The 14173-nt window shown below is 35.8% G+C and overlaps 1 protein-coding gene across 4 annotated transcripts in view; it reads left to right on the top strand.

The window, feature by feature from the left end:
* The window catches only part of LOC131672465 (protein IWS1 homolog), a 555150-nt gene extending 541993 nt beyond the window's left edge, over nucleotides 1-13157 (top strand). For all 4 annotated transcript variants that reach the window (XM_058949712.1, XM_058949694.1, XM_058949720.1 and 1 more), the window contains one exon: nucleotides 12847-13157. In XM_058949712.1, the coding sequence (XP_058805695.1) occupies nucleotides 12847-12969 (123 nt within the window). In that variant the 3' untranslated portion in view covers nucleotides 12970-13157. The remainder of the gene's footprint in view (nucleotides 1-12846) is intronic.
* The last annotated feature ends 1016 nt before the right edge of the window (nucleotides 13158-14173 follow it).

Here is a 14173-nt window from a genome sequence, read left to right as displayed (position 1 = left end):
CGGGTCGGTTTCCGACCCTACCGTGGTGGTGCGTACCTTGGGAGGACGCACATCCGCCACGGTGGGCGGCGTTACGTTCATCGCCGCCCCGGTAGCCACAGCCGCGCCGCCCCATCCACCAGCAGGGAGCCAGGGCCAGGGGACGGAGCCCGGCCTCAGCAGAAGACCGGGCAAGGGCTGCTACATCTGCGGCCATCCCGGGATAACCACGACCTCCAAATGCCCCAACAAGTCGGAGCACTGGCGCTACCCCAGACACAAGGCGCCAGGGGGCTCCGGCAGGTGACGTGGGGGAGTGGTGGCCCGGGATGGGCAAATAAAGCGTGTGTTAATGAGGATGGATTGTGTTGATTTCTCTCCTTTCCCAATCCTGTCCTTAGGGTCGCGAGTCAGTGGGGTAGTTCGATCCGGTAGTTCGAAGCTAGGAGGGGGCTGCAACGATTACCGAAAATCGTTAGACTCGCGCGAGGTTAACGAGCGGCTAAGCGAGAGGAGCCACGTTCGGTTCGCGAGAGAGAGAGAGCGCGTAGGGGCAATGACCGGGAGGGGAGGCTCCGACCGGCAGTATGACTGTGCCACTCAGTCTGTCAGCGTCGCGCTAACCTCCATTTTCCCGAGTTTTTCGTTTTTTGCTAGTGACATTGCGAACTGGAGTGCGTGGGTGGGTGAGCAGCAGCAATAGCAGCAGCAGCAGCGGTAGCAGCAGCTATTTCGGCGGCAGCCCTAGCAGCAACAGCAATTTAGCGACAGCAGCAACAACAACAACAGAAACAGCTATCGAGGCGGTGCAGCAAGTAGCGGAGCGGATTATTAATAGCGTGTTGATCGGATACGGTTGGCCACCGTATCCTCATCTTTCTTGCGGTAGGTGCACCTTTTCCCCCTTTTGTCATTATAATTTGCGTGCGATCCCGCGCAGCGAGCGCGAAGAATTTGTTTGTTACGCGCGAGCGGTTAGTTCGCGGCATCCGTGGTTTTCTCTCTCTATCATTTTTAGCGTGTATTGTCATTCACGCGACCGTGCGCAAGACTCTCGGCAGATTCCCCGTGTCATTGATTTAATTGAATAAATCAATCATTATTTTTATTTAAACGAGTTTCGGTTATTGTGTCTTTTCTTTGTCCGGAGGTCGCGTCAGTGTTTATTTACAGTGGATTCGAATTCGCCGGTTGCGTAGCACGAATCGTGCGAATACCGATAGACGCGAATCGACAACTTAGGTTCCAGCGGCGGCCGCACGAGCGCTACTAGCAAGGGGCGACAGCGCCGCCAAGCGGTGAGTTGGGGGAACCCAACTCGGAATAGTAAGGAGACTCTGCGCAGGCGCACTCCGAGGCAAGGTAGGTTACTGTGCTTTGAGCACAGAGATAACAAGGCTTCGTCTAGTCGTAATAAAGGCACTTTCAAGGGATTATCGACTAGGCGGCAGCCTGTTACAGCATATAAGAAAGAAACTATTGGTTTTAATAGAGGAAATTTAAATCTTTTACAATTAATATATTTGTTTGGCATTTTACCATGTAATTTTTATGAAAAAGTACTTTATCATTATCAGTTGATTAGCACAAAATTATCAATAAATCTGTATCGTTGCCAACAATCATAATATTTTGTTCATATTTAGAAATATTGATTGCAGAACTATTAACACATCTGCATCTTCACTTGTCTGTTTAGTGATATATCCAATTGTTTCTAAGCGTATTTTAAGTAATTTAATTACATGTTATTTATTTTTATCATTATTGAAAAATTCAGTAGGTTTTAGCGGAGTCTTCGTATTGTCCACGAGTTTAATTTCTTGACCAGTAAAATTATATTTCTGACGAAGACGTTCAAGTACCGTTTTCTTCATAGCCGTCGAAGATAACATAACTATTTTTTGTAAAATGATTACAAACATATTCTATATATTTTTATAATATATCCTCAATACTATCATTTGCTAATCAAGATATTTGATGTATTAGAAAACCATCATCAATCACGTAAATAATCGGGGATTCCAAAGGGCATGTCTCAACATAATTAAAATTATCGGCAAAAACTCTTTAATCGGTCTTTCTTATGCCAGCTTCATTAAATAATGAAAGAGGATAAGGAGCTAATTCGTATTGTAAAAAATATTTTATATTATTTTTTTGAGTTGAATTAAGAGAAATGCGTTGAAATATTAGAAGCGGCGAAACTGTGACAATTTTCTCATTAATTTTTGTTTTATTATGCATAATGCTCAAAGGTACTACTTGGTCTTTTCGTTTACATATAATTTCATCAAATGTTTTACCGAATTTGTCGCTTAACAATACGAACAAAACTAGTTTCATAAACTTTATGACAATTAACTCAAGTATCCCCAACAAGACCAGAAACTGTAGATTGAACTGTGTTAGAAATAGGAAATCGATCGTGTTCATTATAAAAATCAAACAATTATTTTAAATTAGAGTCATCCCTCTTAATTCTATTTACACGGGAGTCAACATGTAGTTCGCTACTACCGTATACAAGGTCTGTCCGGAAAGTATCGGGCCTACGTTTATATCTTCGCGCCATAGTGTTCGAGCGACCTCTACCGGACAGAAACGTCAACAGTAAAGCCTCACGAATCTATTGGTTACTTACTGACACCTGCCGGATGTATAGTTCATGCGCAGCGTGTCTTTGTTTACAGTGCCTTTTTTGCGTTCGTCGGATTTTGATATTGTCAAAAATGACTGAAAAACAAGATCAACGAATTTGCATCACATTTTGCTTTCAACTCGGAAAAACGAGTTCGGAAACTATTGAAATGATGCAAAAGGCCTTCGGAAGCGAGTGTATGAGCAAAACACGAATAAAAGAGTGGTATAAACGGTTCAAGGATGGTCGCACTTCTGTCGATAGTGATTCTCGTTCCGTCCGACCTTCGACGACAAAAACCGTAGATAATATTGAGCGGGTGCAACTAGCAATCGAACAAGATCGTCGTATGACTGTGCGAGAACTAGAAGAAGACCTTGGGATACCAAAAACTATCATTTCAGAAATTTTAACCTAAAATTTAGGAATGAAACGCGTGTGTACGAAATTCATTCCAAAATTGCTCACAGCAGAGCAGAAGAACATTCCCTTAGAAATCGCTCTAGACAACCTGGAAATGGTCAATAATGATGATAATGTGCTTAGAAAAGTTATTACAGGTGATGAATCATGGGTTTATAGTTATGATCCTGCAACAAAACAACAATCTTCACTTAAATTATAAAATAATACATATAATAACTTAAATGATACTTGAATTCTGAATCGCCAAGACCAAAAAAGGCACGTCAAAGTCGGAGCAATGTTAAGTCAATGTTGATTGTTTTTTTCGATTGTGAAGGTGTTGTACATCACGAATATGCACCAACAGGTCAGGCAATCAATAAAGAATACTACGTTCAAATTTTGAAACGTTTGCGTGATGCAGTAAGAAGAAAACGGCCGTACTTTTGGGAAAGTGGTGACTGGCTTCTCCATCACGATAATGTGCCAGCGCATTCATCCAATCTTGTGCAGCAGTTTTTGAGCAAACACAATATCGCATTGCTTCGGCAACCTCCATACGTAACATAGTCCCGACATAGCCCCTTGTGACTTTTGGCTGTTTCCAAAACTAAAAGAACCACTCAAAGGACACCGATTCGATGACAAAACAACGGTTGAAAACAATGCGACAAGTGTACTTAAGGCTATCCCTAAAAGTGAGTTCCAGGACTGTTTTGAAAAGTGGAAACATCGTTGGAACCGTGTTATTCAATCAAGTGGGGATTACTTTGAAGGATGCCACCCACCAGATAATGAAGAATAACGCTAGCACGAAAATATAAATATAGGCCCGATACTTTCCGAACAGACCTCGTACATACGAATAGAAATTTTCCATTTTTGTGCAGACTTCTATCAGAGTAATTGTATAAGCAATCAATTTTGCTATTGTACTTTATATTATAGTACGCCCGTGGGTTATTTCGCCAATACATTTTAAGGCACACATGAGGTCTTGTTCTATAACCATATTAGACCAAATACGACTCCACTGTTTGTTTAAACGACGAATAGTGAAATACTTCTCATTTGCAAACATGTCATATTTAGTGATACCAACTACAGATCGTAATGCAACCAAGTCTTGATAATATAAAAGCGCTGATTTTGCATAATTATTATGTTCCGTCGCAAAAAAAAATGGTATCATTTCTTTAATGCAGTTTAAATGTAATTTGAAATTCCCTGACCTTTCAACATGATAAAAATTCATTATTAATATAATACTATCTAAATATTGTAAAAAGAGTTGAGCGGTTGGTCCATTGTCTTTTAATGCAACGCTTTGTTCTTTAAATTTTAGTAATATGCCAGTAAAAATGGCATTATCGTAAAATTCTGTTTCATCAAATTCATTTTTTTGTTTTAAATTTTCAAGATTTTCCACTTTCTCATTTGTAAAACTACATTTATGCATTATTTGTCGACTTATAGCAACGAGATTCAAGAGATGACCTCTAATAAATCGAGAAAAAGCGTGTTCAGAGAGTGTTTTTTCAGCATAAATTTCAGCAAACAATAACGAAAAGGCTTCCTTTATTCCACAATCTTCCATGAAATAATTCATAGAATTTAAAAAAGATATTAGAGTATGGAACCCTCCTAATCTAACAATTATACTACGAATACCACAAATATCATTTTCAAGTTCAAGAGAGGCAACCATTTTGCGAGCTTTTAAATATAAAAGCTGATCAAATGTAACAAATTCGTAGTTTTGTTCATTTGATTTTGTCTTATCCACTACTTCTATTAAAACTGATAGAATAGTATGCTCACTACTAGCAAGAGTATTTACAATGATTTAGAATGATATTTGATACGCTAAATTCTGTAATGGTTGAATGTACTTCACGGAATCCAAGCCAAGCTTTGGTATTCGATGGAGAATCATTTTTTATATATACCCAAAAGAAATCTAAATCAGAAATATCAATTGAAGAGTTAGAATAATCAATTTTTTTTACTCTAATTTGTTGAATAAATTAAAATATACTCTGATAAATTAAAATGAACTTGTGTAATGGGTAGAAAAGAAAAAGATTTTGCGATTTCACTAGAAGGAAGTTTTTTTAGTTTTTCTATTTTTTTAGACGTTGATACTGCTGAAGGAGTAACAGCCATAATACTACTCATAGCATGAAACGTGTTACTTCCATCGATAGTAGCAGTATTATGATCTGCATTGTCATAAATGAACTGAACAAATGAATCTGTAGAAATCTGAATATTGACTGAATTTTTAACAATGGATGCTTCAAATAAAATTGTATCATAATAAGAAAAACATAAATCTACATTTGAGAGACAATCTATAAGAGATTTTGAAGCATATTTCCTATGCATCATAAACGATAGTCATAATAAAATCGACGATATAAAAGATTTTGACCTAATTGATGAAATGATAATATGTGAAATAGTTACAATACGATTACTCAATTTTTGTGAGGAAATATCAGTTTTGAACCGTTTGTGGGATGTTAATAATAATGTAATCAACGATAATAATGTAGGTGGCACATCTGATTCTGCATTGTTCAATAAAGAAGAGGGATCTGTATAATATGATATATCATAATGATGAAATTGAATATCTTGTAAAATTATATTACCGGCCATCTCAATAATTCTCATTCGTTCTTTTTCTTTATTAATAGCTCTTTTGGAATAGCAGTCATCATTTATTTCGTTCTCGTTTATTCTCTTAAAAATGTGCAAATTTTCTTTAAAGTTATAGAAAACTACTTCGTCATTATAATGCTGTGATTAATGATACTTGACTATTCGAGAACTGACATCAATATTGCCACCGTACTGTTACTAAATTTCATTTAACGAAAATTGACATTCAGCTATATTATTCATTATATAATCTATTATAAATACTATTACATTTGATAAATCTGAATTTATTGGCCTTCCTTTAGTATTTTTAGTTTTATAATTAAAAAATCTTTTGTAACATACTCCGCGATACTGTACTTTTATACTTTCAAAATTTTCTTTAATGTATTCTAACCGAGATAATAATAACTTTTCCTCATTTTGTAATGTATGTTTTTCATCGAATACTTCAAAGATAACAGTAACGGTATCTACTCGTATAGTGGCATTGTATTTGCTAGATACCTGTCTGCCATCTTAATAATAATTTTTTTTTTGCTACACATAAGACAATTTGTTTGAAAATCAAATGATTTTGCAGCTTTTATATTTTCACGCAATAATTTTCGATATGCATTAATTTCTTTAGTTGCCTTCGCAATACTAATTGAGCGTATGTACATCGCATAACAGTTATTATGCAATTTTAACGTAACGCAACTCTGTACCTTTCTAAATTTCAAATCTTTTCTTTTTTACCTTGTCTCAATAATGCTTTCTTTGGCTTTTGAACCCAAACTCCTTGAGTTTATAGGATTCATATTTTTAGAGCAAATAAGACAAACCTTGGTATAATCCATGCCAGTGTCTTCTGACGATTCACCATCTGAATTCTCGTGCATGGTGCTGTTGCCATCGAATGACAGAGTATGATTGTTGTCACTGTGTTCGGCAGGACTTTCTTCTAGTACACTCCTCTCCATTTTTAAAGTAATGGATATTACACATATATTACACACACACACACACATACACAAAATATGTAATATATATGTAAATTTATTACAAAATATATATGTAATTATATTATATATGTAATTGTATTACAAAGTTACAAAAAAATTGGTCGAAAACCATTCCCTATAAGGATTCTGCGGGTACTTTCAAAGATAAATTAGCGAATATTTAAATATTTTGAACGTTACAAAACTAAGTTCGATGCATGTTATAACTATTATTTATGATTATTTTGCAGCAAAAAATGATTCAAATAATGATGGACACTTGATAAGAAATATCTTATAAGTTCTTTTATTGATGTTAGTTTAGTAAAAACTTCTGATTATTTTGCAATACACTGTTGCTGAGAAGTTTTGGCGAGAAAATACACGTCCGTTACTTTCAATAGTACAGATGTTACTGGAGTAGCAATAGCGTCTGACCAGATTGGCGTCGCCCAACTTCCTATAGCTTGAACCGTTCTATTATTCTTTTATATAGTCCCCTCTTAAATAGCATCTACTAACGGTCGCAACTTTCTCTTCTTCTTCAATAATCCTAAAGTTATACGTCAATAAGGATTATCTCACTAAAAGCCTAATTCATTTTGGAGACCCTTATTACGTTAATTTTAGTATTTATTACATCATAAATAATAACAATATTTGTTTTTATATTATTTTAGTGTATCAATTATTTGAATCCACTTGATTACGGTTGGCAAAAGGGAGAGATAGAATTATAACCTATTTATTCCATAAATCTAATGATACCACCTGATATTGCAAATAAAATTTCATGTAAATGTCAAAGGTGTAGTTGTCATAGACATGGTTTAAAATGTTCTCGATTGTGTGGTTTTTGTAATAGAAACAAATGCACAAATGCAAAATCATAAGAATTGGAAAAAGAGCCGGTTGATGACAGTGAGACTAATGAAAATCTCTCAAATATTTTTTTTAATGATGATAGTGAAATTGTCATTCGCCAAGAACAAAAAAAATCAAGAGTAATCGTGAAAAAATATATTTATCATTAGAATTAAGTGCATTGTAAAAATTTTGTTAACAATAAATGAAATTTTAGTTTCTTATGAAAATAAACTGTACCGATGTTCATAATTTTATTTGCTACTCTAAATTAAAAAAAAACATTGAATCCAGCCATTAGTTCAGAAGTTACCAATAATTTTTCAAAGCGTCACCGATTTGAAGGTAAGTGTAATTTTTTTGAGGCAGCAAGAGCTCGCTGGCAGGCCCCCCCCTCCACTATAACTAGCCCTTTGCTTTATAAACAGGTAACATTCCCTTCCAATATCATTTGAAAAAAATCTCAAGTTTTTAAATTCTATAAGAGATTTTGAAAATATAGAGTTTACGGTATCAATTGCCGCTAAATTATAAGTAATATAAATATTTTTTATATATTATGAAATTTGTATTAAATATTATAAATATTTAAAATTATAAATAAATTTTTCTTTTAAATATTATAAATAAAAGTTTTTAAATATTGTAAATAAAAGGGCAACGAATTTTTGGAAAAAAAAGTCGTATCTCGCATCCTATTGGACATAAACAAACTTTTTTTTCAAATCTGCGCCTTGAAATTAGTGTTAAGAATTCTTTTATTATAAATTTGTAAAATGAATTGGGTCGTCGCAAATTGAATTAATTATAAGCAAAAAAGAGCCTTTTTGCTTTAAATGGTTTTTTATGTCATTAAAAAACGTAGTAAAAAACGTAGTAAAAAGTAGTGATCTCGTGCTTAGTGTATCTCGGGATAAACTAATCGCAATAGCTCAGGAATTAATAAATAATTTCGAATTTTTCAATACGTCGATTTCTTAAAATGGTACAAGCTACATCTTGCAAGCCAAAACAGTTAAAAAAAGTGAAAATTACAATAAATAATTAATATCTTAATAATAGCCATTTTAGTCGCTTTTTCGCTCTTTATGCAATACCAATAAACGAAATTAACCATGTGACGGTTCAAATTATAGGTTTTTATCGTATCTACAACTTTCACGATATGCTTTTTTCTCTAAAATGCATTCCTACGCTTACAGAACGAAAAATCATTATTTTGTCAACTTTGCACCATCCTGATTTCTTGAGCATCGTTTTTTTAGTAACAAACTATATAGCACTACTTGTCATATCATCCTCAACAAAAAACAGCGGTCCCATCGATTCTGAACTTTTTGTCACGTTTTAGCTCTCTTGATTGGCCTACAAAGTGATTTTGAATTATTAGAGCGGCGTTGGAAGGATACTATTGCTCTTGATAAAAATCATACTGATGAGTAAAGCCAATTTGTACCGAAAAAAAACGTACGTTCTTCGTTAGGCCCAAACTTTTCAAATCATGAGTTAGTTCTTTCTCCGATCTTACCTGTGTTCGACAAGAAGAAACTTCAAGCTACAATGTATTTATCTAAAATCATGCTGCTTTTTTTAGAGGCACGTAAAATCAAAATTTTTATGAGAGATCTAGTATATACTACATCATTGAAACCACCACATGACGGTTTTGAACCAACGTATCACGAGATTATTACTTCGAACACTGAATCTGCTGTTGCCTCGACATCGTGTAAGGTCTACTTCAAGCAGTAAGTCGTCGTCTGTCATTCGTGCTGGATTATCGCAAAAAACACAATTGTTTGTTGGAGTGAAATAAATAGTGCTTTCAAGGAATCAAGACTGGTCTGATAACGAATGTGAAACATTTAGGTCTACGTTTCTAGAGTAAGTTTTTCACACTCAAATTAGTATAACTTTGAAGAGACATCATTCCATAATATGAATACCGTCTTGAATGGTGAATATACAATCGGGAAAAATAAAGAAGAGATAAGGTACGTCGCCTACTATGACACATTACTATAATTGAGTCCCACTCTGAAGCACGCTTACAATATTTCATTTTATAAAAAATTTAAATTAAATTGGTAAAATAAAATAATACGCTCGTTAACGTGACGATAATATTAACCTAATGATAACATAATGTGTAACGGGGGAGGTCATCTAACAAAATGGAAAATTTATTTAAGCACAAAGTTCCACGATGCAGAGCTAACCACCGCTCCGTTAAATACGTATAATCGCACGTGTATTCGCCTTTACGTCAGTTGATTTCGTTTTGGTGTCTTCTTTCCAACTGAGTTGAATTCACCTTAAGTCACTTGACTTGTAACACTCGATGTATCTTAGGTGTAAATGGCTTTATGCCTAATACGCTGAATCCCCTAGATGAAATCGGATTAAAACCTAAGCCTTTATAAATCGCTTAAGCTAATAGGAAATGAAATGACGTAATCGGCGAATAAAATTACGTAACTTTAATTAATAAAAACTACAGTCTTTTATGGGCCGAAAGACTAACGCACGCGAATAGGATTTACAATGAATTATTAATATTCGGTGAGAGAGAGAGAGAGAAGATTCGAAAATTACCGCGAACCTAACGCTCGGCGCGAATACAAAAAGATTCGATATCGCGGTTGACAAAATACTTTGAATGTATTTTGTCACGCAATAATAAAGAGAGGTGCACCTACCCTGCGGTACAATTACGGTGATCAGCCGTAATTGTTGATGAAAAAATCAACTGCCGATACTCCTCCAATAAATCAGCTGCGCTGCCTCACTCTGCCTCCAATCTGCTGCAATTTACTGCTTCTCTACCGCTGCTTCTTATTGCCGCGAAAACGCCGTTGCACTCACGCACGTAAAATCGTCCCAGAAAAACTTTATAAAACGGCGGAACACAGTGCAAAATAATTTGGCGGCATTGTCGCGAAAACAGCTGAGGCGTAATTGCCTATTTCAAATGCTCGCGCGCCCCCTCTCTCTCTTTTAATCGTTCGAACTAACGCGCGAGTAACAGAATCGCAAACGGATCGATTAATTGAATATACTACCGTTGCAAATGATATTATAAATAAATGATCTCTTATACAATCAAAAAGTAATACGAAAAAACAATTTTTAAAATAAAAAAAATTTTCTTTCTGTGCGACTAAGGTACACTTGAAGCTGGTAAAATCGCTAGTCATTGGTGAATTAAAACTGTTATGGTTTTACTCGTATTTATATCAATTGCCTTATAAAAAGTAATTTATTTTGTAAAAAAGTCCGCTTAGGTGTAATCCATATCGTTTTTTTTCTCCATAATATTAATTTATTAAAAATAAAATGTACGAGGTGTGTTCAAAAAGTAAGGTGACTTTGTATTTTTAAGAAAAAATATTTATTTATTTATCAATATTTATGTTGTCTCCTTCAAAGTAATCCCCCTCAGATACAATACACTTATGCCAACGGTTTTTCCAATCCTCAAAGCACTTCTCATAAGCACTTTTCGGTATAGCCTTGAGCTCTTCCAGCGATGCAGTCTTTATCTCTTCAATCGTTGCAAATCTCCGTCCTTTCATAGGTCTCTTTAGTTTTGGGAACAAGAAAAAGTCACATGGGGCCAAATCCGGTGAATATGGTGGCTGAGGCATGATTGTGGTGTTATTTTTGGCCAAAAAATCTCTCACAAGCAAAGATGAGTGAGCAGGGGCATTATCGTGATGCAAAAGCCATGAATTGTTTTTCCACAATTCTGGGCGTTTTCTTCGTATTTCGCAAACGGCGCATAACTTCAAGATAATACTGTTTATTGACCGTACGTCCATATGGTAAGAACTCCTGATGCACCACACCATGGTAATCGACTTTTTATCGAACTTGGCGTGCTTTTTTCGGTCTTGGCTCATCTGGGCTCTTCCATTGGGACGATTGGACTTTCGTTTCGATATCATAACCATATACCCATGATTCATCACCAGTTATGACCCTTTTGAGTAAATCAGGGTCGTCGTTGACGTCATTCAACAGTTCTTGAGCGATGCTCATGCGACGGTTCTTTTGGTCAAAATTTAGCAATTTCGGAACAAACTTCGCTGACACACGTCTCATGCCCCAAACGTTAGAAAAAATTTCATGGCACGAGCCAAGCGATATACCAACATCCTCAGCAACTTCTCTGATAGTGATTCGACGATTTTCCAGATGTGGCAGAGTCGAAGGGAAGGGCACGTGGAAGAAAGAGAGAGACAAACAGGGTGAGCAATCTCACCGATTGCCTTACCCATCACATGTTGAATCGATTTTACGCTTTACATTTTTCACGTGCGTAAACGTCTGCACGTGGTATTTGTTCCTACATACTAACGATATTATGATGTTTGAAAAAAAAATGTAATAAACAAGTCGAAACAACCTAAAGATACAAAACCTGACACGTAATTAGAATACCATAAATTTCATTTCTTTTTAGGCTCTGAGCTGGCGAGAAATTGCCTGGCTTAAGCCTAAAGAAAAAATTGGTAAATAACACATATTCACATACCAGAAAACATCATATAACATAAGCAAAATAATAAAATTCTAATTTTCTAAGTGAAGGGAAACTGACACGGAAAATGTGTTCGCGCCAAGTGTCAAAACAATTCAATGACGTACGCACGGTCACCCAATTCCTTAACCAAGAAAAGGTCATAACAAAGACAATAACAAAGACGTCCGAAATACTAAAAATAAAATTCCTTCGCGAACGTTCGTCACGCGCTATTTTTGTCGTTAGCACACAAAGAAATTCTTTTCTTTAAACAAATAATTCGCAAACTTTGTTAATCTGATCATCCTTCTTCTTCCTTCTTCGATTACTGTTCCCCACAATGGATGCCACATATAACAAAGAGGCGCGTGTTCGTGCTTTTGCCACCGATTCTTTAAAGGGGATATTTTATTCTTCATGCGCCGCACGTCTGCCTAGACTTGTATAGTGTGTGCGATCTTTCTGTCTCTCTCGCTCTCGCTCTCTCTCTCTCTCTCTCTCTCTGTCGCTCCGCTGTTGATTCCATTCTGGTCTTTCCGCTCCTCAGCTATTATCGACTCTAAAACAAAAGGTTTTAGACTCATTTTCTTATATGTGCCCAACACTGGCCAGTGTGCCTTGTCGAGAAAAGAGGGGTGAGGGAAAGAGACAGACGAAGAGTAGGCATACTGCTTATTCTCGTTACATATCTAATCATGTTAGTACTGCGGCATTGAAAATATCATTTAAAATATTTTGTATATTACTTTAAATGGTTAATAATTATTTTTTTACAGGTTTCTAAAAAACAGATGAATAGATTTGAACGTCACATGAAAAATTTTATTGATGGAAAAAGGATGAGGTCGGCTCGTAGAGCAGTAGATATATCTATAGAAGGAAGAAAAATGTCACTGTAATATATCTAATTCCATACATTTCTGTCTTCTAATAAACATAATATTTGATGAAAAATATTACATGGTTTAAAGAAACAAAAGTTTGTTTCTAATTTTCTTAACCTATTATGAGCTACGCAAAGATTGAATGAGATGAAATCGGACTAATTATACCACTTTTAATATAACATGAAAATAATACACCCGTCTGTTCACTAATATAATATATTATTGTATAAGTTATGCAATAAACCAAAGTTCTGAACTCCCGATGTAGTTGCGAATATATCGTGAGATGAAAAGATATCCGGGAAAAGGTTCTGTTATGTAAGCAAACAGCTTTATTGCTTTGCCGTGGGAACACTGATCTTGAATTAGGTATAGAAAAATATTAAATTTTTTGGAAGAGGACTCATCCGTTCAGTTGGTCTCTAGCTTGGTTCTAGCCACAATGATGGACTTGAGGAAGTATTCTGTTTTCTCTCGTTTAACGACAAGTATTTTCGCATGCTTAGTGGAGAGACCAACTACAAGCAAATAGGAACGCTAGAAACCAAGAGCACAGCCAAGCCCAAGCTCCTCGCTCTTATATATCCAATCTCTAGTAGGCGTGTCCTAATATTCTAATGTGCGTGAGCGGATTAATAGGCGTGTTAATACGAGGTGTGATCAAAAAGTAAGGTGAATTTTGAAATTTAGCGGGCTACGTCCGTTCGATCTTCGACTTTTTTATTTGGTTATGTCGGTACACTCGTCTAGAACATACGTTCCAAATTTCAGCTTTGTAGTATGTTTAGTTTGTTTGTGAGAGGCATCAAGGTTAGAAGTGTTTTGCGTGCTCCACAATTTGCTGCTGTCTAAAAACATGGATCAAAGAGTTTGCATTAAATTTTGTGTGAAAAATGGAATCAAATGTTCCAAAACACTTGAAATGCTGAAAGTGGCATACGGTGAGTCTACTTTAAGCCAAAAAAATGTTTACAAGTGGTATAAACTCTTCCAAGAAGGCCGAGAAGACACCGACGACGAACCTCGTTCTGGACGCCCCAGCACATCAACAACTAATGAGAATGTTGAAGAAGTGAAGAAAATAGTGTTGGGAAATCGTCGAATTACCATTAGAGAAATTGCTGATGATATTGGCATCTCATTTGGTTCGTGCCAATCAATTTTGACGAGTGTTTTAGACATGAGACGTGTGTCAGCGAAGTTTGTTCCGAAATTG

This window comes from Phymastichus coffea, unplaced genomic scaffold (assembly GCF_024137745.1).
Source record: "Phymastichus coffea isolate CEN01 unplaced genomic scaffold, Cenicafe_Pcof_1.1 PCOF00011, whole genome shotgun sequence".
NCBI classification, from domain to species: domain Eukaryota; kingdom Metazoa; phylum Arthropoda; class Insecta; order Hymenoptera; family Eulophidae; genus Phymastichus; species Phymastichus coffea.
The sequence above is the reverse complement of the archived record's forward strand: the minus strand, read 5'-3'. Positions and strand labels throughout refer to the sequence as shown.